Source organism: Scyliorhinus canicula, chromosome 7 (assembly GCF_902713615.1).
Source record: "Scyliorhinus canicula chromosome 7, sScyCan1.1, whole genome shotgun sequence".
NCBI classification, from domain to species: domain Eukaryota; kingdom Metazoa; phylum Chordata; class Chondrichthyes; order Carcharhiniformes; family Scyliorhinidae; genus Scyliorhinus; species Scyliorhinus canicula.
This window is the reverse complement of record NC_052152.1, coordinates 144,404,575-144,431,838: the sequence shown is the minus strand read 5'-3', so window position 1 is coordinate 144,431,838 and position 27,264 is coordinate 144,404,575. Positions and strand designations below refer to the sequence as shown.

The 27,264-nt window shown below is 44.4% G+C and overlaps 1 protein-coding gene across 2 annotated transcripts in view; it reads right to left on the bottom strand.

Moving 5' to 3' along the window:
• LOC119969436 (pleckstrin homology domain-containing family G member 4B-like) overlaps positions 1–27,264 on the bottom strand; it is a 232,485-nt gene that overhangs the window by 21,307 nt on the left and 183,914 nt on the right. Inside the window, exons 12-19 of one of the 2 annotated variants that reach the window (XM_038803071.1) lie at positions 26,447–26,569; positions 24,873–25,061; positions 21,681–22,507; positions 18,606–18,858; positions 16,637–16,726; positions 15,641–15,865; positions 13,365–13,535; positions 8,861–9,038 (exon numbers count right to left, since the gene is read on the bottom strand). In XM_038803071.1, the coding sequence (XP_038658999.1) occupies positions 8,861–9,038; positions 13,365–13,535; positions 15,641–15,865; positions 16,637–16,726; positions 18,606–18,858; positions 21,681–22,507; positions 24,873–25,061; positions 26,447–26,569 (2,056 nt within the window). Of the gene's footprint in view, positions 1–8,860; positions 9,039–13,364; positions 13,536–15,640; positions 15,866–16,636; positions 16,727–18,605; positions 18,859–21,680; positions 22,508–24,872; positions 25,065–26,446; positions 26,570–27,264 lie in introns of both variants that reach the window. The other variant, XM_038803069.1, reaches the window with a different exon arrangement.

The window sequence follows — 27,264 nt, the reverse complement described above, 5'->3', positions numbered from 1 at the left end:
AGAGATTGAAAACAGTGGAAGGTAATTGGAGCAAACAACAAAGTTACCATGGCTGGGGAGATTGCTATCATGAGGGATGGGATTGGTGGGAGGGATGTAAATGGCCACAGCAGGATGAAAATGAACGTAAGAACATAGGAAATAGGAGCAGAAGTCGGCCATTCTGCCCTTCAAGACCGCTCTCATTCGGTGAGATCATGGCTGATCTTCTACTTCAATGCACGGGTGACATGGTGGCACAGTGGTTAGCACTGCTGCCTCATGCAGGGATGATTCATAACAAGTGCCACAACAGACCCATGACTAGATTTGCAGGTGAAAGCACTTCAGACAAAAGCATCATAACTTAACGGGCTTGAAATTAAAGATGTCTGGAGCAAACCCAGGGATCTGGGTTTGATTCCGATCGCGGGCAAATGTCTCGTGTGGAGTTTTCACGTTCTCCCTGTGTCTGCATGGGTTTCCTCCGGGTGCTCCGATTTCCTCCCAGAGTCCAAAGATGTGCAGGTTAGGTGGATTGAATATGCTAAATTACCCCTACAAGGGGATACAAGGATAGGGTGGGGAATTGGGCCGAGGTTAGGATGCTCTTTCAGAGAATTGGTGCGATTCAATGGGCTGAATGGCCTCCTTCTGAACTGTGGGTGTTCTATAACACAATTTCCCTGTCCCTTGATGTTTTTAATACTTGGAAACCTATCAATCTCAGTCCTGAACATGCTCAATGACTGACCCTCTCCCTGAGACAGAGAATTCCAAAGATTCATCACCGTCTAAGTAAAGAAATTCCTCCTCTTCTCAGTCCTCAATGCCCTGCTCTTTATTCTGAGACTATGAGCAGTTGGGGACTCGATGAACTTTATAATCTTTATAACCATCCTTCCTGCATCTACCATGTTGAACCCTGTAAGAACCTTTCATGCTTGAATGGAATCACCTCCCATGGAGGGTATGGAAGGGAATGGAATGAAGATGGAATAACGGAATGGTGTGGGAAGAATGGAATGGTATGGGATGGGAATGATATAGAAGAGGTGGATGAGATGTTACATGCGGAACAATGGAGGAGACAATTACTTGATGAAACATATTCTTGAAAAGCTATTTTCTGTGCTAAAATTGATAGATTTGATAGATTGATAGAAATTGATAGGGGCAGCACGGTAGCATGGCGATTAGCATAAATGCTTCACAGCTCCAGGGTCCCAGGTTCGATTCCCGGCTGGGTCACTGTCTGTGCGGAGTCTGCACGTCCTCCCCGTGTGTGCGTGGGTTTCCTCCGGGTGCTCCGGTTTCCTCCCACAGTCCAAAGATGTGCGGGTTAGGTGGATTGGCCATGCTAAATTGCCCGTAGTGTACAAAAAAGTAAGGTTAAGGGGGGTGTTGTTGGGTTACGGGTATAGGGTGGATACGTGGGTTTGAGTAGGGTGATCATTGCTCGGCACTACATCGAGGGCCGAAGGGCCTGTTCTGTGCTGTACTGTTCTATGTTCTATGTTCTATCGATTCACTAAATTTGAAAAGGTTTTGGAAAAGCTGTCAGGTGAATTAAAAGAATACATCAACATTTATGCCATAAATAAAGAAGATAATAACAATCTAGTCCCTCCAGAGTTTCTGCACGGTTTAACTCTAATAGGTAGACCACTACACAAACTTAGAGTCGCAGAAGGAGCCATTATAATGTACTTTGAAATTTAAATCCTAAACAAGATTAGTAGTTAGGAAACAATTTTCTTTGGTGATAGGTGTAGAAATTATTACAGAGACATATTTTAAGGAAATAGACTCAAAAAATACTGAGCTCATTATATGTCATACAGCCATCGAGTCATACAGCCCTTCGGCCCATCGAGCCTGCACCGACAATAACTACCCCCGATTTCGTACTATGTCCCACTTAGCAGCACTTGTCCCATATCCTTGAATATGATGGTGTGTTTCAAGTGCTCATCCAAGTGCTTTTTCAAGGTTGGGAGGTTTCTAGCCTTCACGTCCTCCCCAGGCAATGCATTCCAGATTATCACCACCCTCTTGAGTGAAGACCCAAATTCCAAATCGCCATGGATTCTCCTGCCCTACACACTACAATTATGCTCCCTTGTGATTGACTCCTCAACCAAGGTGAACAGCTGCTTTCTATTTACCCTGTCCAAACCCCTCATATTCTTACGCACCTCAATCATATTCCCCCTCAGCCTTCTCTGAACAAAGAACAAAGAAAGGTACAGCACAGGAACAGGCCCTTCGGCCCGCCAAGGCTAAGCCGACTATGCTCCCCATCTAAACTAAAATCGTCTACACTTCCAGGGTCCGTATCTCTCTATTCCCATCTGCTCTAAGGAAAACAATCCAAGCCTATCCAGTCTCACCTTATAGTTCAGATGCTCCCTCACAGGCAACATTCTGGTGAACGTCCTCTGTACCCTCTCCAGTGCAATCACCTATTTCCTATAGTGAGGTGACCAGAACAGTACACAATACTCCAGCTGTGGCCTAAACAACCTTCTGTTCAGCTCCAACATAGTCTCCCTGCTCTGATATTCTACTCCACGACTGATAAAGGCAAGTGACCCATATGCCTTCTTAACTACCTACACACCTGCTCTGCCATCTTAAGGGATCTGTGAACAAGTACCCCAAGATCCATCAATTCGTCGGAACTTCCGATTGTCCTGCCATTCATTACATACTCCCTTGTCCTGTTTCTTCTTCCAAAGTGCATCACCTCACACTTATCAGGGTTAAATACCATCTGCCACTGCTCTGCCATCTGAACACATATATACCTTCTTGGAACCTATAACCCTCTTCTTCACTGTTAACCATCCTACCAATCTTGGTTTTGTCTGCAAACTTACTTCTCAATCCCCAGACATTCTCATCTATATCATTTGAAATGAGATGAAAATCGCTTATTGTCACAAGTAGGCTTCAAATGAAGTTACTGTGAAAAGCCACTAGTCGCCACATTCTGGCTCCTGTTCAGGGAGGCTGGTACGGGAATTATATATATAAAACAAACAATAAAGACCCAGCACTGACCCCTGTGGTACGCCGCTGGACACTAGCCCTCAGTCACTCGAACAGCCTTCTACCACCACCCTTTGTGTCCAATTACTAAGCCAGTTTCAGATCCATCTCGCCATGTTTCCTTGAATTCTATGTGCTTCAACCTTTTCAATCTCCCACGTGGGACCATGTCAAAGGCTTTTCTAAAATCCATATGAACTACATTAACTGCACTTCCATCGAGTGACCCACACACTCGGTCACTTTATCAAAAATTTCTACCAAATTTGTTAGGTATTACCTCCCTCTGAAAAAGCCATGCTGGCTATTCCTAATCAACCCATGGCTATTTAAGTGGAGATTAAACCTGTGTAAACCTGTCATTTCAACTCAGGAGAAAAAAAAGTTCCCAATGAAACTCCAATATTCGATGGTTGGAGTTTTCCTCACCCTTTTCACTGGCGGGATCATCCGGTCCTGCCGAAGGTGACTCCTCATGGCGGGTTCTGTGGCAGCCGGACAGCGAGCCATGCACAATGCCGTAGACATCAATATTTACATAGAATTTACAGTGCAGAAGGAGGCCATTCGGCCCATCGAGTCTGCACCGGCTCTTGGAAAGAGCACCCTACCCCACCCTACCCTACCTCCACCCTATCCCCAAAACCCAGTAACCCCACCTAACACTAAGGGCAATTTTGGACACTAAGGGCAATTTATCATGGCCAATCCACCTAACCTGCACATCTTTGGACTGTGGGAGGAAACTGGAGCACCCGGAGAAAATTCTGCTGGTAGCTAATGGCGAGCTTCCTGCACCGCCAGAAACCATGCCGCGGGGCGGTGGGGTGTGGGTGTGGCAGAAAACCCCGTCCCATGGCATTTATTATGGTCACAAGTCCAGATTCTTGACTAATTTTGCATTTATATTTCTTGCCCTGTCTTAACACATGCAGCCCTGTCACTTTTTACAGGGTGAACAGTGTTGATTCTGGTCAAGTCTGGCAAAAGAAATATTGTTACTCCTGCATTTCTAGAGGTACTGTTACAATAACAATACTAATTTGATCACAAATATTTTTCAGGTCACTGCTGCTTGTTAATACTGCACGTCGTTCACATGTGGCAGATAGGATCCTGGAATTTGCCATATTAATTTGGAATTCCATGGAAATTCATTGCTTTATTTTAATTAATCAAATGAATTAATTTATTTTATTAATGTTTATGATGACAGTTCAGAATGGGCACGAGGATGGGCAGGAACAGTTAGTTAATTCTGCCAGCACAATTGTGGAAAAAATGAAACATTCAAAGTTTTTTTAAGAAGGGCTGACATTTTAAATATTTGTCCTTCCCTTTTAACTCTGTTGCAAGCAATAACTCATGCCGGGATAACATCACTGGCAATCCACCTAGAATTTACTCATTGATGATTCCTAATATGTGCCTCGACAGTCAATGCCAACGAGTCACGGCAGTGTCACAGCCACGTTTAAGCCGTTAATTCCCCTGATATCCACAGCGCTTCGAGTAGACTTCTCTGGGTTACAAGTAGAACTGACAATCTGGCTAATTTCCCCTGACCGCACCCCTGAGCCACCTCCCCTACACCAACACCATCTGTCCATGAGGCCGAGGGTAGCTGTTGATTTCCATAAGATCATAAGATATAGCAGCAGACATAGGCCATTCGGCCCATTGAGTCCGGTTTGCCTTCAATCATGGCTGATATGTTTCTCATCACCAATCTCCTGCCTTCTCCCCATAACTCCTGATTCCCCTTTTAATCAAGAACCTATCTCCCTCTGTCTTAAAGACAATCAGTGACCAGGTCTCCATAGCCTTCTGCAGCAATGTGTTCCACATATTCACCATCCTCTGGCTGAAGAAATTCATCTTCAACTCTGTTTTAAAGGATCTTCCCTTCAGTCTGACGCTGTGCCCTCAGGTTCTAGTTTCTCCTACTAGTGGAAACATCCTCTACACGTCCACTCTATCCAGGCCTCTCAGTAGTCTGTATGATTCAATTAGATTCCCCCTCATCCTTCGGAGAAAGATGTGCTGTCAGGTGAATTGGACATTCTGAATTCTCCCTCACTGTACCCGAACAGGCGCCGGAATGTGGCGACGAGGGGATTTTCACAGTAACTCCTTTGTAGTATAATGTAAACCTACTTGTGACACTAATAAAGATTATAAAGTCCATCGAGTCCCCAACTGCTCATCGCATGACAAGATCTTCATTCCGGGATCATTCTTGTAATCATCCTCTGGACCCTCTCCAAGGCCAGCACGTCCTTCCTTCGATACAGGACCCAAAACTGCTTACAATACCCCAAATGAGGTCTGACCAGAGCATTACATAGCCTCAGAAGTACATCCCTGGTCTTGTATTCTAGCCCTCTTGACATGAACGCTAATATTTAATTTGCCTTTCGAACTGCCATCTGAGCCTTCATGTTAACCTTAAGAGAATCTTGAACTAGGACTCCTAAGTACCCTTGTGCTTTTGATTTCTGAAGCCTTTTCGCATTTAGAAAATAGTCTATGCCTCTATTCTTCCCACCAAAGTGCATAACCTCACACTTTTCGCATTGTGGGCAGAATTCTCTGACCCCCCGCAGGATCGGAGAATCGCCCGGGGCCGGCGTAAATCCCGACCCCGTCGTGGCCGGAATTCTTCGCCACCCGGGAATCGGCGGGGGCGGGAATGGCGCTGATCGGCGTGCCCCCCGCAGCGATTCTCCAGACCGCGATGGGCCGAAGTCCCGCCGCTGACAGGCCTCTCCCGCCAACGTGGTTTCAACCACGTCTGGTGGCGGCGGGATTGGCGGCGCGAGCGGGCCCCCAAGGTCCTGGGGGGGGCGCAGGGCGATCGGACCCCGGGGGGGGTGCCCCCACGGTGGCCTGGCCCGTGATCGGGGCCCACCGATCGGCGGGCGGGACAGTGCCGTGGGGGCACTCTTTTTCTTCCGCCGCCGCCACGACCTCCACCATGGCGGAGGCGGAAGAGACCCCCCCTACCGCGCATGCGCCGGTGGTGAAGTCAGCGGCCGCTGACGCACTGGTGCACGCGCGAACCGGCGAAGGCCTTTTGCCAGCTCCGACGCCGGGCATCTAAGGCCGTTGGTGCCGGTTTTGCCGCCAATTGGCGTGGTGCCAACCACTCCGGCACGGGCCTAGCCCCTAAAGGTCAGCTGCCATCCTGAAAAAGGTGCCTTTATGCCCACTCTCTGCCTTCTGCCAGTCAGCTAATCCTCTATTCAACTTTTTACCTTGCCCCTTACACCTTGCGCTCTTATCTTCTTTAGCAGCCTCCTATGCGCACATTGTCAAAGGCCTTCTCGAAATCCAAATAGATCATGTCCACTGGCTCAAACCTTTGTCTAACTTCCTCATTACCTTCTCAAAGAATTCTAACAGATATGTCAGGAATGACCTCCCTTTGACAAAGCCGTGCTGACTCAATCCTATTTTATCATGCACTTCCAAGTACTCCGCAAACTCATCTTTAATAATAGACTCTAAAATCTTACCAATGACCGAAGTTAGGCTAACCGGCTTATAATCTTCTGACTCACTCCCTTCTTAAACAGGAGTGATACATTAGCCTTTTCCCTGTCCTCTGGGACATCCTTCCCTCCAGTGATTCCTGACTGAAAGATCACCATAAATGCCTCCACAATCTCCTCAGCTATCAGAACCCAGGGGTGTGGACCATCTGGTCCGGGTGATTTATCCACTTGCAGACCTTTCAGTTTCCTCAGCACATTCTTCTTAGTGATGCCCGCTGCACTCACCTCTGCCCCCTGACTCTCTTGAAGTTCTGGTAAACCACTGGTGTCTTCTACTGTAAAGATTGATGCAAAGTACCTGTTCAGTTCCTCTGCCATTTCTTTGTTCCCTATTACTACTTCTCCAGCCTCATTTTTCAGTGGTCCAATGTCCATTCTTCTCTCTCTCTTACCTTTTATATATATATTTAAAAAACTCTTGCAATCTTCTTTTATATTGCTAGCGAGCTTACACTCAGAATTCATCTTCTCCCCCTTATTACTTTTTTAGTTGTCCTTTGCTTGCTTTTAAAGGCTTCCTAATCCTTTGACTTCCTACTAATCCTCGCCACCTTGTATGCTTTTTCTTTTTCTTTTATACTGTCCTTGACTTTCCTTGTTAGCCATGGTTGCCTTCTCCTCACCTTAGCATGTTTCCTTCTCCTTGGAATGAATCTCTATTGTGCCTCCCGAGTAACCCCCAAATAATACTGCCATTGCTGTTCCACTGTCATCCCTGCTAGGCTCCCCGTCCAATCAATTCTGGCCAGCTCCTCCCTCACGTCTTTATAGCTACCTTTACTCAATTGTAACTCCATTACATCTGATTCCAGCTTCTTCCTCTCAAACTGCAGGGTGAATTCTATTATATTATGGTCACTGCCCCCAAACAGTTCCTTTACCTTAAGTTCCCTAATCAAGTCTGCCTCATTACACAACACTAAATCCAGAATTGCCTGTTCCCTAGTGGACACTATCAGAAGCTGCTCCAAAAAAAGCACAGTGGTTAGCACTGTAGCTTTACAACGCCAGGGTCCCAAGTTCGATTCACGGCCTGTGTGGAGTCTGCACCTTCTCCCCATGTCTGCTTGGTTTTCCTCCGGGTGCTCCAGTTTCTTCCCACAAATCCCGAAAGACGTACTTGTTAGGTGAATTGGACATTCTGAATTCTCCCTCAATGTATCCGAACAGGCGACGGAGTGTGGCAACTGGGGAATTTTCACTGTAACTTTATTTCAGTGATAATGTAAACCTACCTGTGACACTAATAAGATTGTTATAAAACCACCTCATAGACATTCCAATTCCTATTTAGTTAAGCCAGCAAACTCGGCACATACCAAATGGGCCATCACTGGAGCTCCCGCAAGCAAATTATAAAAGAGCACTCAGAGCCTCTCCCAGATGCTGGGAAAGACTAACACTACAGCAACAACAAACTTGCACTTTTGGGGCACCATCTACATAGTGAAAACATCCTAAGGCACTTCCCAGGAACATTACCAGACATAATTTGGCACCAAACATTGTAAGGAGATGTTTAGACAGCTGACCAAAATCGAGGCTGAACAGGTGAAAGACCTAAAGGAGGAGAGTTAGCGAGGGAAGAGCTTAGGACCCGGCAGCTGAAGGCGCAGCCACCAATTAAAACTGGGGAGGTAAAAGTGAAGCATTAGAACCTGTTTTTAACACATGAGACCGCATATTCAGTAAGACCACTTCACAAAGTCAAGCGGAATGTGCTGCTTTTTTATACAGAGGAGGGCTAAAGACATTTTGAAATTGTTGAAAATGTTTTCAAAATAAAGTTAGAGATCATTCAGATTACATTGTCACCACAAAGAGCACAAGATGCAGGACTTTCTCTAAGCCACTTAAAGTAACATTTCACCAAACTACCTCATGTAACTGAAATAAGATTCTTGTGTGGTTGAAACAAAAATAGAAAATGCTGGACTATCTCAGCTGGTCTTCCAGCATCTTTAGAGAGAGAAGGGAGAAGTCTGAATGACTATTTGTCAAAGCTTATCAATTCACCAGAAAACAGCAATGTTCTTCCACCAGTCACTGTCAATAGCCACAAAAGCATGCACCTTGTGCTGAATGGCATCACAACAAAATGTATTCAAGACATCACCAAATTACCGAAAAGATAACATTGTGAGGCAAAAAACACAACACAAAATAAATTAATATAAGTGGGGCCCGGGGGGGGTGAACTTAAACTCAAGATTGTTACAGGCCTTGCAGCAGTCACCTAATTATCAATTATTGCTTATTCATTTACTGACCCCTGTTCCTCTCAGTTTGGATCCGCAATATCTTGTCCAAGTCGTCTATCCATGCTTGTTTTATCTCCGGAGTTGAAGCATGAAGGACATAAGTATCCCGGGGCTTCTGTCTTCTGAACCAAATTTCAAAGCACAGGCCACTTTCACCAGCGTTATGAGTCATGCCGATTTCAGAAGTCTGGAATACAAAATGATACGATGCATTGTACAGTAGATCAAAATCAATTTTGTCAATCACACAGCTATCCATTTTAGCTGGATTTGCGTTTGTCTATCCACTGGAATCTTGTGACCTACTTGCTCATCTTCTAACCAGAATCAGTATCTTTTATATTTACTGTATCGTTCTAACAAAATACATAATCCTTATGTATGGAACATAGAAAAGTCTCCCATCCAGCATACTCCAGAAATTGCAATCACGGTATCACATTTCAAAGTGTCTTTTTTTCTTTTGATGTAGAGATGCCGGCATTGGACTGGGGGTGGCCACAGTAAGAAATCTAACAACACCATGTTAAAGGTTTGTTTAAAGTCACTAGCTTTTGGTTCTTTTGCAATTGAAAAACAATCTTTTAGCAAATTTTTTTTTTTTATAAATTTAGATTAGCCAATTATTTTTTCCAATTAAGGGGCAATTTAGCGTGGCCAATCCACCTACTCTGCACATTTTTTGGGTTGTGGGGGCGAAACCCACGCAGACACGGGGAGAACGTGCAAACTCCACACGGACAGTGACCCAGAGCCGGGATCGAACCTGGGACCTCAGCGCCGTGAGGCGGTTGTGCTAACCACTAGGCCACCGTGCTGCCCTCTCTTTTAGCAAATTAATGGCAGTTTTTGGATCAGGAGCTCAGAGCTGCTACAGTAGTCCTCTAATTGCCCTCAAATTTCCATAGTTATTCCCCCACAGACTGTAGGAGCAGAGGTGAGGTTTGACAAAATGCTCTCTGAGCAACTGAACATCACTACTGCATTCCAGACATTAAATGAGCAATGATACAGTGCACCTACTGGTTAATAAATATTCCTGATAGGTTGTAGTGGCATTTAATTAATATACAGGACGTTCAGGCATAAGAGAACAGGAATCCAATCTTATCTAAGTTGTGACTGGATTCCAAGATGACAGTTCACAGTGCAGTAAAAAATCGGTGCAAAAAGTTCACCTGGTAACAAGTTCAATTATATTTCAAGTACGTTCACCCGTCACGCCCTGCAAGAATTTTGCATGTTTCAATGAGATCAGAGATAGACAGATAGTTAGACTAGATGGGCAGTTAAAAACTTCTTCATCTATGTGTGTGTGCGGGATAGATAAAATTCAGATGTTATGCTTTGTTGCAGGTACATAATAACCTTAGAGCAATGGACGCTTTCTGCCTAAACTTCTGTCCTGAAACCCGAGACTGATAAATATATTCCAGTTCCCTGAGAAAAAACAATTAAACTCCAACTGACTGGGTCTATATTTGTTGAGGAATGAAACCTGTGACCCTTAAAGGAGACAATCATAGCACAGTTAAATTACATAGCATCACATAGCACAGAAAGAGACTCTTTGTGCCTGTGCTGGATCTTTTTTTGAAAGAGTTGGTAATTGATTTTGCTCGAGAGGATCTATGCTCCTCACTCCACCTATTCAACCCCCTTCCACCTTTAGATTCTACTCAAGTGGATTCTGAAGAGATGGTGTCATGTTGGCTATAGATAGGTTAAATATGTTGAGTGCTCCATGTTGTTTCATGACATTATATGTTTTATTATAGGTAGTGTGTGGAAGTTCTGCTAATATATGTTGTTTTTGCATAGCGCAGGGCCATTAGGCTGCAATATCATACATCATTATGTTACAGATACAGCTAGAACATTCTTCAAAAACTGAGAAAGCTAATAATTGCCCGAATGAAGGGCAGCACGGTGGCCTAGTGGTTAGCACAACCGCCTCACGACACTGAGGTCCCAGGTTCGATCCCGGCTCTGGGTCATTGTCCGTGTGGAGTTTGCACATTCTCCCTGTGCCTGCGTGGGTTTCGCCCCCACAACCCAAAAATGTGCAAGCTAGGTGGATTGGCCACGCTAAATTGCCCCTTAATTGGAAAAATGATTGGGTACTCTAAATTAAAAAAATAAAAATAATTGACCGAATGTTGAAATGAACATGCACCTTTCAGTCTGCTTTTAAACTCTGGCCTTAACCGTCTTTACAGAAACTAAACTTAAGTTGCAGTGGTTTCAACTTAGCCAAAACCTGCTGTATTTGCTATATCAGGGTCTTTCAAAGTGCGGGCCGTGATCCGCGGATCAGTGTCAGAGGGTCGCAGCATTCCCATGGGAATCCCAATCGTGGGAAAAGTGCCCAACAGTTGCACCAGCATTTAAATTGAGAATGGCAGCCACACCAGTTTTAAAATGAGAAGTAAGTGAGGCTGTGTTCTGACCATAAGCAGCAGCAGTGAGCAGGTCAGAGCACCCTGCACGTACACTTGACATCAAGTACCCTGTATGTACATGGTTTTGGCAAGCGAACTGTGAAGGTGGATCATTTAATTATAAGGAAGAGAAGGTTAGAAAAACAAATAGGCAGTGTACTAGGATCCCACGTCTGAACCTGCTGGAGAGAGCATGCTCAGAAGAGTCCACTGCAGGACAGAGCAGTACTAGTGTTAGCTCTGCACAAAGCTCCTCTGGTGAACAACCTACAAAGAAGAAACTTAACTCAGGAACAAAACAGTACAAAGGTATGGTTTTGTTAATTGTGCCAATACACATAAGGATGTAGACAGCCTGTGTGTTGTATGCAGGAAAGCACTAGTGAACGAGAGGAGAAGTTTCAGATGTTGAAAGAGAAATGGTGGGTGAAAAATTCCTTTTGAACTTGAGATCCCAGCATCAGTTAGTAACTTATTGCTGACTCTAAATGAAAAGACAAAGCTGCTGTACCTGACCTGTGACAGCACATTAAAAACAAGCCAAAAGTCCATGAGGCTGTTAACATTCTGAAATAATATTTCCCAGGTGTGATGAATGGTTACTGTACCCTTAACACCATGTAGGTGATGCCCCTTTAAGACTGGGTTTTGAAACCTGGGGAACTCCGCCTCCGGCTCTGCTCACCAGGAAGCCGTATATAAGGTGACACCCTGTAGGTGGCACTCAGTAAGCACACATCTCGGTAACTGGCTAGTTCTCTGCTTATTAAAGCCTTCATTCACCATTCCACACTCTGGTGTCGTTATTGAGGGCTCTACACCAGGGATATCCAGTGCTGAGTAAAATAAGCATTTTGTTGCTATTGCCCTTCACGACGATCTAAATGTGCAAAGTTGGATTTTCCATTCTCACAAAGATGAAGACAGCACAAAGGAATTGACTGAACTCTGCACCTGATATGTGCATTGCCCTCTCTTCCTGTGAACCTGATTAGAGTGAAGACATGAGGACGAAGCAGGCTCCCCTTTCACATTAAAGGTAATTGAACATGGTGTGTGTTGTGAAGGTTGGCCAGCATGGATCACGATGGTTGGCCAGCGTGGGCCCCAATGGTTTGCTGGTTAGCAAAAATGGGCACGGGAAAAAAGTTTGAAAAAGGCTCCACTATATAAAGAAGCATTCAACTTCTCATGTGAAAAGGCTAGAGAATTTAGCCAATATTAATTAATTATAAATTTGCCATAATTTATTTACTCTCTGTAAAAGTACTTTTTCAAAATAGATTACGTTAGCCAGATATTTTAAAGTCCCTGTAAAAATTATGAAGTTCTTGCAGGAGATTAGGTTAAACAGGAAATATACAAGCACGAGATCAGTAGTATTGTTAAATCATCATGGGTGCGATTCAGTGTTGTGCCCGGCATGGACAGGAGATTCGTGTACAAGACCCAAATCGGTCTCCGTGCCGGGTGCTGGGCCAATCGACTGACTCGCTCCACCCAGTGCAAATGTGAATACGCAGTTGGGGGCATGTGGGGGGTCAATAATGCAGAGGGGGGGGGGGGGGGGGGGGGGAGTCTGAAGGAGAAGGGGGGCAGAAGATTGGGGCTGCCGGTCAGAATAGCGCCCCATCTGCGAGGAGCCTTTGCTGCTGGAGAGCTTAAGCTGAAGCTCACCAGCAAGAAATCCTTTTGAGTGCAGCCTCGGTAGGAAGAATCCCCTTAAGGGCAAAATCAAATGGCAGATAGCAAGATGTTTCTCGGTTCTGCAGCTGCTGAGAAACACCATGCTGAATACGCCTGACAGCGGTCTTTAACTCCAGTCCACTGAATCGCGCCCCATAACGTTTCTTGTTAATTAATGCTTTCAAACTAATGCATTGGAGTGGCTACCTATAAGTTTTAGTTAATTCATAGGATATTTATGCAATATTCTTGCAAAGTTTGAAAGGATACTTTAAATGTCTTCCCAGCTGTCAGTTTCAGAGATACGTTCAAATTAAATATTTCCTATTCCATCAAACAACATAATAGAGAGAAAATGTAAAAACTAGAAAATGAACAAACTGCACCTTGAAGGAATGTTTGTAAATGTAGATATCATTGCTTCCTTCTGCCTTTCTGGTCTTGCTGAAGAGTATGAGGTCATCAAAAAGGAAGATGTGTCTGTACCATTTCCTTCGTCCACACCATACAACAAATTCATCTTGACGGTACAACTGGCCCTGCTCCTTTAGGTTCACCTAGGAACAAGATGCTTGGCATTAGCACTCTGATTTCCCCTGTCCCTGTTTTTTGATTACTTAAAGCATAAAATGAGGTAATTTCATGGCAGATGCTGCTGTCTTTTCCTTTTTGCAATTTGCACTTATTACTGAATCAGCGGCTTTGGATTTGGACAAAATGGAAAATTTACAGAGCGGTGTGATTTCAAAATGGTAAAATGGCTTCTAGCAAGTTTGAGAAGATATAAAGATGTGCTCAGTGCTGCCATGATAATGTTGTTATGAACATTTAATTTGAACTGATAAATGCAATAGATTGGAACTTCCTGTGGATCAATGACTATTGGGCAGTCTCTGGTGAGATACAGAAGCTTACAGAGCAGAAAAGTTCCAGATATGCATTTTGTGTTGTGTTGAGCTAGTTGATGTCAGCTCAGGTTAACACAGTAGACTCAAAGAAGAATAGTCAGATAAGATTCTCGGCCTTGATCATTATATTCCAGGGTGGAATTTAGTTGTACCAGCCTGCATCCTGGCAGCGCACCCAGAGTGGGTGACTTTGCCGCCTAGTGATGGGACTAGCTGGGTGACCACAATTATGAACTGGATAAATAAACCAGTCAAGGCGCAAAGCCCATCAATTAGGCAGTGGGGGGTAAGAGGGATGCATTGCCTGTGCCATTACCTGATGGGCTTGGATGTCCGGGTGCCACTGCTGATCTGTACCTTGACATTTCTGCAGTGACTACAAGGCAGTAACTTCGGCGTTACAGAGGCTGAAAGGAATCCAACTCAGGACCGACCTTCTTCTGTGCCACTGAACACCTAAACTCATCACTGCTCTTCTTCACAGACCCTCCCACCTCAGCAGATACATCATGAGGTGTTGCTGCATGTGGGAGAGAGGTCAACCCATACTGTGGGGAGGGGAATATCCGAAAATCCTGGACGGTAGGGCTGAATTGCATTGTGGGGGGGGGGGGGGGGGCTGAATTGCACTGCGGGGGGTGGGGAGGGGCTGAATTGTGTTGCGGGGGGAGCCTCCGAATCTCGCGATTGGGCTGCTCGCTCAAAATAGTGGCCTGATAGCGGGTTTCCCTAGGGAAACCCTCGCTATACATGAATTTGCATGGCTAAGGATTGGGAATCGCTTCTAATTTGCGTCCCCAGCCTAAGTGCAAGTCAGGTGTAATTCAGCTCCGGCAGTAGAACAAGTCTCCCAAACGGGGAGTCCTGGTCGATGTGCAAAACCATTACAATTACCTTCTGCCACATTGTGTCGATCTTGCTCTCCCATTTCCTCCCCACCATCAGGATAATTTTATCCCAACCCTGGAGAACTGACACAGCTCCTCCCGTGCAAGTCAATGCCTCGCCCCCTCATCCCCACTCCCTCAGCCAGCGTTATGCTGTGCGTCCCCCTGTGTGCGTGGGTTTCCTCCGGGTGCTCCGGTTTCCTCCCACAGTCCAAAGATGTGCGGGTTAGGTGGATTGGCCATGCTAAATTGCCCGTAGTGTCCTAATAAAAGTAAGGTTAAGGGGGGGTTGTTGGGTTACGGGTATAGGGTGGATACGTGGGTTTGAGTAGGGTGATCATGGCTCGGCACAACAGTGAGGGCCGAAGGGCCTGTTCTGTGCTGTACTGTTCTATGTTCTATGTTATATTCCGCCCATCATGAAAAATGCACAGACGTGGATAATGTGTGTGGACAACATTGGGTTTGATCATGCCACCCTCACAGCTGAATATAACACTGAAGCTTAATGTCATAGCTCACTTTTGAAGAATGGCTACATGGACAAGGTTATAGATATTAAGTGCCTTCAACCTATTGCAGCAAATAGTGGAAAAATGTGAAGTGACAACACCGAATACATCATCCCATCTGAATGACACAGCATTGCAAATAATCGTGTGTATCCTTGCATTACTAATAAATTAGACAACAATTTTGAAACAATGAGTAATTTTGTAATAGTTATAAATTATCGAGGAAGTGATAATCATGTGGTGGTGTGCATAGCATTCTTCTAGATAGAACATGTGATAAGAAAATGAGGTTTTGAATTTAAAAACAAACAGCGTATAAAGCTTCACTATTCTAAAGTGACTCTGAACTCACATCGCACTCCCGTATATCATCCATCGCAAGTAAATCATTTCCATGTTGAAGCTGGAAACACACAATCTCATGGGCAGCCTGGAGCTCTTTGCACTCTTTCACCTGGGCTGTGCTGCACTCTTTGAACATATCCTTCAGGAGTAGGTTGTATTTGCTGATTCTCTGAATAGGCTTCAATAGGTAGGATGCCAGGTCCATCTTGTCACCTAATTCCAGTTGTTTGGTCTGTGGCGAGAGAAAGAAAATAAGTTTAAACCATTTCATTGCTGAATTTGCCGGAGCAGGTTTCAGGTGGAAGTATTGTCCGAACGCTGTCACGACAAATGTTGCTGGCAATGCTTTGAATACCCATCCAGAGAACTTTACAAAATCATGAGGGGTGATTTTCTGCCAACGCTCGCCGTGGGTGCAAATGGCGTCGTGGGCGCAAAATCCAGCAAGAGCTGGAAAATAGGAATTTGAGATCTCGACTTCTGATTTAAAAATGGTGCCCTGATCTCTCGCAACACTGAGGAGTTCCGGCAAGCGGAGCTCCTCGGTGTACAAAACGGGGCTATGTGTGGCCCCATCTAACGCGAGTGCTATTTTATTGCATTGAGTTTCTCGGCGCTGCAGTTAAACACGCTTACCATGGGACTTTATTCCCATTTAGTTAAAGCCTGCCCTTCATTTCCCAGTTTTTAACTAGTGTCTCATTTAAGGTACACAAGATTACTTTGGACCAGTATTCGTGTTTCCCAGTTTTTACAGTTTTTTTTCCTCGCTGAGTTGCTGAAGTGCACCTTGCAGATGAAACACACTGCTGTTCCTGTTTCTCCCATGTTTGGTAATCAAATCGATGTTAGGGGGACAAATTTCGAATCGCAGTCTCCAATGTCCAATCTACGCCTGGAAGTGTGCCAGCTCGCATACTGGTTTGAACAATTTCCAGGCGAGCTGGCCAGAAGCCTGAATATAAAGGTCCTGCACAACTATAAAGATAATTGAACCACATACTCTGAAGAAACTGTTCCCGTGGTTGCTGAGTAGGATATCTGATCGCGGTTTGTTCTTGCTGTACAATGCATAAAGGCCAAACTGATCCTTCTGGAATAAAAGCGTACAGAGGAAAACTCTTATTAACAATGAATACTGGAATTCTGCAGAGGGATTTGGATAGGTTAAGTGAATGGGCTAGGGTCTGGTAGATGGAATACAATGCTGACAAATGTGAGGTTATCCATTTTGGTAGGAATAACAGCAAAAGGGATTATTATTTAAATGATAACATATTTAAAAATGCTGCTGTGCAGAGGGACCTGGGTGTGCGAGTGCATGAGTCGCAAAAAGTTGGCTTACAGGTGCAACAGGTGATTAAGAAGGCAAATGGAGTTTTGTCCTTCATTGCTAGAGGGAAGGAGTTTAAGACGAGGGAGGTTATGCTGCAACTGTGTAAGGTGTTAATCAGGCCACACCTGGAGCATTGTGTTCAGTTTTGGTCTCCTTACTTGAGAAAGGACGTACTGGCCCTGGAGGGTGTGCAGAGGAGATTCACGAGGTTAATCCCAGACCTGAAGGGGTTGGATTACGAGGAGGTTGAGTAGACTGGGACTGTACTCGTTGGAATTTAGAAGGATGCGGGGGTTTCTTATAGAAACATATAAAATTTTGAAGGGAATAGATAGGATAAATGCGGGCCAGTTGTTTCCACTGCCGGGTGAAAGCAGAACTAGGGGGCATAGCCTCAAAATAAGGGGAAGTAGATTTAGGGCTGAGTTTAGGAGGAACTTCTTCACCCAAAAGGTTGTGAATCTATGGAATTCCCTGCCCAGTGAAGCAGTTGAGGCTCCTTCATTAAATGTTTTCAAGATAAAGATAGATAGTTTTTTGAAGAATAAAGGAATAAAGGCTTATGGTGTTCGGGCCGGAAAGTGGAGGTGAGTCCACAAAAGATTGGCCATGATCTCATTGAATGGCGGAGTAGGCTCGAAGGGCCAGATAGCCTCCTCCTGCTCCTAGTTCTTATGTTATCGTAGAATTTACAGTGCAGAATGAGGCCATTCGGCCCATCAAGTCTGCACCGGCTCTTGGAAAGAGCATCCTACCCGAGGTCAACACTTCCACCCTATCCCCATAACCCAGTAACCCCACCCAACACAAAGGGCAATTTTGGACACTAAGGGCAATTTATCATGGCCAATCCACCTAACCTGCATATCTTTGGACTGTGGGAGGAAACCAGAGTACCCGGAGGAAACCCACGCACACACAGGGAGGATGTGCAGACTCCGCACAGACAGTGACCCAAGCCGGAATTGAACCTGGGACCCTGGAGCTGTGAAGCAATCGTGCTATCCACAATGCTACCGTGCTGCCTTAATGTTATGTTATGTAAGCAATCACTGTTGACTCATTCATGCTTTTTAGCATTCAGTTCTGGACGTCATAATCAAACGGATCAAGGTTTTGTTCCTCAATAAAACAAAGCTTTCTTTTTATCACAATTTTTCAGAAAAAGTGGTAGGATTAGAGAGATTCAAGGAGACAAATTAAGCTACAAGATTCCTAAAGATTAACTGAGGTTTTCCTGCTGTCAGCGTGGTTGTAATTTGTTACAATGGGAAACAGTCCAAAACACAGAGCTGGCAAGAAATCGCTGCCGCAATGGAAGTTAGAGATCTACATGAGCCAAAATCAAATTAAAACACGAAAGGATATGGTGAAACCTAGAGCTTTGAAACAATAACATGAATGTCTTGATGCATACATAACAAAAAGGGAATAGAGGAATATAGAACTAGGGTCAAGAGTAACATAACCGGTCCCGCCCTCTGCAGGAAGTGGCACGGGGCGGAAAATTTGACAGACCATTGTTAGGGGAGCCGGAAAATCCCACCCGTAATGTTTATGTTGCTAAATTGATGGCAGGAAAAGTTTGCTCGTATACACAGAATCTAAGATAAAATAAATCTTGTTACCAACTCACATGTTTGAGGAAGCAGCATCCAATTCTGAAGGGCTCCTTTGCACAGCTCTCCAACTCCTTCAGGAAGTAACGGCTGTGGAAATCATACAGTTTCTCCAGGTTTCCAAAGATCGCCCCTCGCTGTCCCCGCAGATCCTGGGGGAGGTCCATGCGCTCCATCTCAGGGAAGTAGTGCTTAACGATATAACCAAGGGAGCGGACATACTCTCTCTCCGTGATTAATATCTCTTCCATAATATGCTGCAGTTTATTACTTCGGATTAGCAAGGAACAAACAGAAAGCAAAAATAAGTCTAAAAATAACCCTGTTAACAATTTCTTTTTATGAATTAAAAACAAATCAAGGTATTTATGGATCAACATGTAACCGTTAACTAGGATCTCATGATTCAAAATGTTTTTTAAAATGGAAAATGTCATTGCCGAGGAATTTAAGTTCTTTGCATTTTGAGTACATTTTCGCAGAGTTGTGGAGGCTCCACACGGCTCCCAAAATGATGAGTGGGACCCAGAGGTTCCACCCCATTTCTGATATATCCCATTGTCACCTATTGGGGAAAGGTGCAGGGCATGAGTTGCACATTTTGCAAAATTCAGCAGCACTATTTAAATTCAATACTAACTTTCACAGTAGCGAGGGCCTTAACTTGCAGTGTCGGCCTTACAAATTTTCAGAGGAGTCGTAGATGCTTTTGAAGGCTAAGATCTGCAGAACAGTCATGAAAGTTTAAATCCCCAGCCCCTGAAAAATTAAACAAAAAGCCTGCCAGTGTCAGTGAGATAATGGTAGATAATGGGTGAGTTGGCATGGAGGGTGAAGAGAAAAGGTTGTGGATGTGTTGGCATAGGGGCCATTGCAGTTGGCATGCATGGGGCATGGGGCCTGAGTGGGGTAATAGGGTGTGAGGAGTAAGGGCTAGAAAGTTTAATATTTAACTGATCAACTGGGCTGAAGTCACAGAGAACTGAGGTGGCCCTTTTAAACAGCCCACATTGGAACCCAGCAGCCCCTGTGACCACCTCCAATCTGCATCCAGAGCAGAAGGCATGACACAATTCTGTCCTGGTGAGTTTCCCCCGAGATGGGCTCGGCAAACTGGGAGAATTGCCGATTCCCACCACCCATCTCAGGAGAAAATAGCTGGGCCTTAGCGTACATTGTCACTTCAACCAGGCTCGGCAGACTGGTAGGGAATTAGAAGTTTAAAAGAGAAGATGGACTAAAGTAACGTGCTCAAAGGATGAAAAGTTGCCCAAGAAGGAAGGGGTGAGGTCTATGTGTCGAACGGGGATTTTTTAACAAAATCACAAATTTCTCCATAAACCTCTTTGTGGAATTGAATAACTCCTCAACACAGATACACAAACCTCAAATCAGACAAGGATTCCTATAATCTGATGCCTACACATGTCTCCCAGACTGACATACTAATGTATCAATTGATCCCAATCTTCCAGTATCCATTCTGATCACCCCATGCACTGACCCTTCTGCTGGCTTTCCATTATGGGGCTTGCACTAAATTCCTTGGGATGCTTCCACAAGTTTCGAAGTTCAAATCCTATCCCAGAGCTTGAGCATTGAAAAATCAAGGCTGACACTCCAGTACAGTACTGAGGGAGAGTTGCACTATTGGAGGAGTCGCCTTTCAGATGAGATGTTAAAAACTGAAGTCTCATTGGGCTGTTGGTGAATGGAAAAGATCACGTGGCAGTACTTGAAGAGCAGGGGAGTTATCAACGGTGTCCTGGCCAATATCTGTCCATCAATCAACATCACAAAAAAAAGCTAATTGTCTGGACATTAACCACGGTGATAACATAGCCCCTTTAAGGTGGGGGGTGGGGGGGGGGGGGGGGGGGGGGTGGGGGGGGGTGGGAGGCGGAGAGCTCCAGTGATCACGTGCCCAACTTTCGGCCATCGCATAGCACGTGAACCCTGGCCAATGGGGAGTTTGCGAGGGGCCTTGGGAGCTGGATCCGGGCAATGTGGACCACGGAGCTGAAGAGTAAAGACCTCTGGTATAGTGTTCTGTGCCTGTTATCTAATGCCTTTGCCTTTCATCAATAAACCCCTTTAGTTTACCACTGGAAGCCTCCAGTGTATGTGTTGAGCCACCATAACCACATTTGAGAATGTTGTCACAATATATAGATGTTCGTCTGTGCTGCTTTTACAATTGAAGCAGAAGAATATCTGTGAGACACATGGAAAGAGAGAGGGAGAAAAGAATGTGAGGTAAACAGAGAATGAAGGAACAATAAATAGTAGAAAGCAAATAAAGAGTTAAAGTTGCAAAAGCTCATGACCCTCCAACACACTTCTGCTGTATCTTCCAGCACAATAGTTGAAAATTAGGCCCGAACTTGAATATGTTGCAAGTTCCTGTATTCCCACATTGAACCTGGCATAATGGCATTGAACCTGGTGAGATAAGACATTCTGCATCTGAAAGATTCATACTTAGATCATAACCTGAATCCCAACTTAGAAATGAATTTAACCACTTTACAAAGGAGCCGCCCAGGATGGTTTTGGAGATAATTGCCAAATAAATTCCCCCATGCCCGACATACCAGAATTTCTGACTTCTTCCCTGAACCCCTAAAGTTGCAAACATTCCCACAGAAATATAAAACAGAGCCTCTCATCTAGACTTTGTGAACTTGGGTCGGCCAATGTATGAGGCCCTGAAGTGGATGCATCTGTGCATCCCACCATAGATTTTGACCACAAATAGGCAACAAACCTCTGCCATGTGGTTATCTAGGGATCTGGCCGAGTTAGGGATGGGAATCCAGTCCCACTGGTTCCCCATTCTTTTTCTCACCCCAGTTGGCAGGTGGATGTTTAACCTGGCAAATATGGTGCCAATCAAGTTCTGAACTGTTGCAGCAGTTCCACCCATCCATGCAAATGGAGAATACGACACTCCTAATTTGAGCCTTTTGGGTGGTGGAGATGCCTTAGGGGATTAAGGAGTTGAAATGTAGTTGTCCTGAAATATGTATTGGGTTCTTATATTAACATCTAATGGATAGATTACTTCCCAAATATCAGAGTTATATCCTTACTAGGAATTTCCCTTTGTTTCCTTTTTCGATTCCTGTATTGTTCCATGTTCTGAGTTTAGTCCTGGAACTCTACTTAGGGCAGAACTCATAACTGCAGTAATGCCACTGCTATTTCTGTGAATTGTCGTATTCTTTGGACCTTTGTCTACAGAGCAGAAGCTTGCATGCCGTGACAGTTGGAAACCCTGTGCTGCCTGCATAATCTTCTTCGAAGGATAACTTTTGTGTCGAATCGGAGGAGAGAAGAGAGGATCTGAGTACGATGGGAGAGAACAAATCTGTGAGCTGCTCTCATCACTGGAAACTTCATTTGAGTGCAGCCACAGAGGCCAGTTAAATGTTGAAGAGTTCGTTGGGGCTCTGTTTGGTTTATTTGTTGTATTTTCTTTCCGGCTCTGAATGTTCCCTGGAGGCAAAGGCTTACAATTTTCCTTTCTCTGCCAGATTACATCACCTTCTAGCCGAGAGCTCCCACACACATGAGAGCTACTTGTGATAATATCCTTACTGCACTTCTGATCTGTGTCCTTTGACTCTCCATTCTCGTCCAACGATGGAGTTGTATCGGCTTTCAGGGTCTTCCTGCATAATTCCAGTTTTTCCTCGAGGAGCTGCCTGACCTCCTGACACCTCAGCCAGGTCACATTCCACATCTTCATCCCTTTAGTACTGTTTAGGCTATGAACCCGGCCTTTCATCTGCCGAAATCTTTCAACGGAGTACTCTGTAAACCTCTGATGATAGCTCTCAAGGTGATCCAACGTTGCTTCATTGCACACTCCCGACTGGTTCAAGTAATATTTACAATCCTCTGCAAACTTTGTGGCCTAACAAAAGAGGACAGACAATGAACGTTAGTTAAAAAGGAAAATACTGCAGATGCTGGAATTGTGAAGTAAAAGGGTAAATATTGGAAACAAACAGCACATTAGAGAACAACTGTGAAAAGAACAATCAGGTTTGAAGAAGTTAATTTATTTGCACTCTCCACTGACTGATCTGTTGCATGCTTCCAGCATTTTCTGTTATTTGTATTAAATAAATATTTACCATGCAGTGCCTCTATCCTTAACTGTTTTCCTTAGGCTTCTACTGGCTATTTGTGAGCATATCTGCAATCTGAGGAAGTTTGTTTCTAAAACGCAAGCTGGGGTTGTCTCTTCCCTTACCCACCACATTATGTATGAAAGGAAGCATACAGACTGAGAAACAAGTAGATCTACACCAATTAACTTCATTGGGGGAGGGGGGGTGGGGGGGGGGGGGAGAGAGAGAGAGAGAGATAGCGAGAGAGAGTTCCCCGAATGTCCCCCGAATGTCCACTTTAACTTTGACAAGAGATTCATGGAAAAATCAGAGAAATTAGGTTAAAGTCATTTACTCCATTACCCCAGAGTTTCTGAAGGCTTGATTCTCAAAGCTGGGCTGCGAACCCAACTCCTGGATGAATTTGAATGCACACAGCCTAATTGGTCCAGAGGGTAACCCCGGCACCCAATTAGAGGCACTGAGCATCTCCAGGAGGTGGGAATTGTTCTCAAGATGGTGTCAGAATAAACAGTCACTTGGGCAAGTGCGGATTAATTAAGGAAAGCAGCAGAGATTCATTCAAGGTAAAATGTGTTTCATACGGTTATGGAAACAGGTTATAGGGTTGTTTGATAAGTGCCATATAACAGGCTTGCCAGCAGAGTGGAAAGCCATGGTCTAAAAGGGAGAGTAGGCACGAAGTCAGCTGAGTGGAAGGAAACAGAAAGTTGAGGTCAACTGGACTGGAAGAATGTATACAGCGGGTCGCTCTGCATTTGGCGCGAGAGCAACTGCTTTTTTTGACAGATATTAATGATTTTCACTTGGGTGCACAGGGGACTGTGCCAAACACTGCAGATAGAAAATATAGAAAACAGGAGCAAGAAGAGGCCATTTGGCACTTCGATCCTGCACCACCATTCATTATGATCATCGTTGATCATCCAACTCATAGCCTGATCCCACCTTCCTCCAATATCCTTTGATCCCCTTCACCCCAAGTTCTATATTGAACTGCTTCTTGAAAATATACATTTTTTAGGCTCAACTACATCCTGTGGTAGCGAATTCCACAGGCTGACCACTCCCTGCGTGAAGAAATTTCTCCTCATCTCTGTCTTAAATGATTTACCCCGTATCCTTAGACTGTGACCCCTGGTCCTGGACACCTCCACCATGGGAACATCCTACTTGCATTTACCTAGTTTAGCCCTGTTAGACGTTTATAGGTTTCTACGAGATCCCCGTTTCATTCTTCTGAACTCCAGCGAATATAATCCGAACTGACTCAATCTCTCCTCTTACGTCAGTCCTGGGCCTAGGTGGGGCACTCTTTAAGAGGACCGGTGCAGAATCGATGAGGCGAATGTCCTCCTTCCGCATTGTAGGGATTCTATGGAACATACCATTTGCCTTCTTTACTGCCTGCTGTGCCGGCATGCTTAACTTCAGTGACTGGTGTGTGAGGACAGCCAGGTCTTGTTGCCCATTGCCCTCTCCTAATTTATAGTCTTACAAATAATACTCTACCTTCCCATTTTACCACCAAAGGGGATAACTTCACATTTGTCCAAATTATACTGCATCTGCCATTCATTTGCCCACTCACTCAACATGTCCAAATCACACTGAAGGATCTCTGCATCCTCCTCTCAGCACATCCTCCCACCCAGCTTTGTGCCATGATGTACAATGAACTGTGAGGAGGACGGTGATAGAATTCATAGAGACGAGCACAGAAGGAATCCATTTAGCTGATCGAGTCTGTACTGCCATTCTCCAAGAACAATTTAAGCAGTGCTACTTCTAAAATTCTACATAATTATTTCTATCATCTTGCGTTGGAAAATTGAGTGTTGTCGTGCTCCACTACCTTGGTAGGATTAGCATCACTTTTAACCTCTTTAGAACATGTGATCAGCCCCACAAATTCCTCAACTGCTCAGCACTCTTCAATTCCAAATGTTGGTTAGACCTCAGTATAACTACTTGAAAGTCTTTTTTCTGAAGTACCAATCAATCTTGATCGGAGAAAAATGTGGAATGGCAATTGTGCGATTTCACTGCACTTTGTTTAGCTTATGCTTTTTGCAACATCACACAAAAGAATCCCGTGAATAAACCATTTATTTTACAGTTAGTTTCGGTGACCTTGTTACGAACCTTGTCACAGTAGGTGTATAACTTAACTAGAGCCTCCAGTTCCACTTGACGTCTCTTAGCTCGAATGTGAAAATTGTTCAGTCGTAGTTTGAAAGTTTCCACCATATCTCTGAAAACTGAAAACTCAGGATATGAAAAACCGTCCAGTTGCTCTGCCTCTTTTAACAGCTCCAAGCCCTTTTTGTATTCCTGCTGTAATGAATATTTGCGGGGAAATTGAGGAATGAAAAATTACCAATTGTAGGACTCAAGAAGAACAACTGCATTTATATAGCACTTGTAAATGACCCAAAACACTTCACAGGAGTGCCATAAAACAAGGTTTGACACCGAGCCGCATGAGGAGCTATTACAAACAGGAGAAGTAGGATGTTATTTAAGGAGCGTCCTTAAAGGAGCAGCTAGGGATAGAGAGACAGAGAAATATAAGGCCAGAATTCCAGAGTTTAGAACAAAATTTTAGTTTTACTAAACATCTTTTTGCCCTGTTAGAATCATAGAATCCTTACAGTGCAGAAGGAGGCCATTCAGCCCATCGAGTCTGCACCAACCCTCTGAAAAGAGTACCCTACCTTGGCTCACTCTCCCTGTCCCTGCAACCGCACTCAACCTGCACATCACTGGGCACTAAGGGACAGTTTAGCATGGCCAATCTACCTAACCTGCACATCTTTGGACTGTGAGAGGAAACCCATACAGACACGGGGAGAATGTGCAAAATCTACACAGTCACCTCAGGCTGAAATTGAACCGAGTCCCTGACACTGTGCGGCAGCAGTGCTGACCGCTGTGCCAACATGTCACCCTTCATTACCTCTATTCATTTTGTGCCATTGTTAAATTTTCCTCCCTATTCTCAACACTAGCTATTAGTCACCCACTCACTGACAAGCGACTTGTAACTCAGGGCCTGAAAGGTTAAAGAACCTGAAATCAGTCACAATGTTGGAGATGTATTGAATGGTGTGTGCATATAGGTAGGGGACAGCTGGGACACTGGGTGTAATGGGAGGAATATGGTGAGACTGAACAAGGCAATAAAGGCTTTTGAAGAAAAACTATGTCTTGGTTTCAGTTTCACTAGTCACCTTGGATCCTGCCAGCAGCAGAGACCATTTAATTGGCTAGTTCCAATCTCCTGTCTAACTGTTTACATTGCTTCTTGGCAGTGCGGTTAATCAAGGAATACTTATTGGTTAATATGTGTTCTTTTTGTGTACTGTGCACAAAATCTGACAGCAGCTGCTTCCACTTTAAACAAATGGAATCGAACTTGTTCACACATGGAGTAACCCCATGAAAATCTTTCATGATGAAGGATTAACCCTTTAGATTAACAACTAAAAATGCACAATTATAAGAAGCTATTCAGTGAACACGCACAGGGGTATATTTTCTGATTGGTGCTGCTTCTATAGCAACACATTATCTGATTGTTCTAGTACTACTGTCTATTTTTTAACCAGGTATCAACCCATTTAAAGGCCAGTGCTTTACATCTTTATACCTTGATGAATAAGAACTCAAATTTAAGAGTCGCACAGTCAATTAAAGCAATGCTAAATATGACTTACTGTGGCCAACATAAAGAATCCAGAGAAATTATGCTGTGTTTGTTGCATGGTATCGAGTGAATCTCCATTCATAACTAAATCCTGCAAATACGATTCACCTTCACGAAGAAGCCAATTGTTTTGCTGCAGAAAGAACAAAAAAGATAATAAGGAAAATATTCTCCCTGGGCAATTTAACTGTCTTATTTCAAGATTGTGTCAGCCCCCAGATTGTGGGGGTTTTACGCCCCACCCTCGGCGTGTTTTCCAGCAGTAGATGTGGCTCACGATTGGCTGGCGGTGGGATCTTCTGGTGCGGCTGATGTCAATGTTGCTTTGCGTTGTTTGCTGGCTGGGGTCACTGCCGCATGGGGTCGCCATTGACGGGATGGCAAGATCCCACTGACGGGAAGGAATGGAAAATTCAGACCCACATCTATTGTATTCCCTTTATCCATCAAATCAGTCACCTCTATGAAATTTTACATTTGCATTTGTAACGATTCAGGAAAGAAAATACCCCATTTATAGGTGGCTCATGCCTGAAGGAGTATGGGTCAAATAATTTGGAATTAATACAGGAATATTAGGTTCAAAATTAAACCTCTGGATAAACTTACAGCAATACATTTAGACTTACAGTCCAAAGACGTACAGGTTAGGTGGATTGGCCATGATAAATTGCCCTTAGTGACCAAAAACGTTTAGATGGGGTTATTGGGTTACGGGAATAGGGTGGAAGTGAGGGCTTAAGTGGGTCAGTGTAGACTCGATGGGCTGAATGGGCTCCTTCTGCACTGGATGTTCTATGTTCTATGATATATTTTATCTGAGGTCAA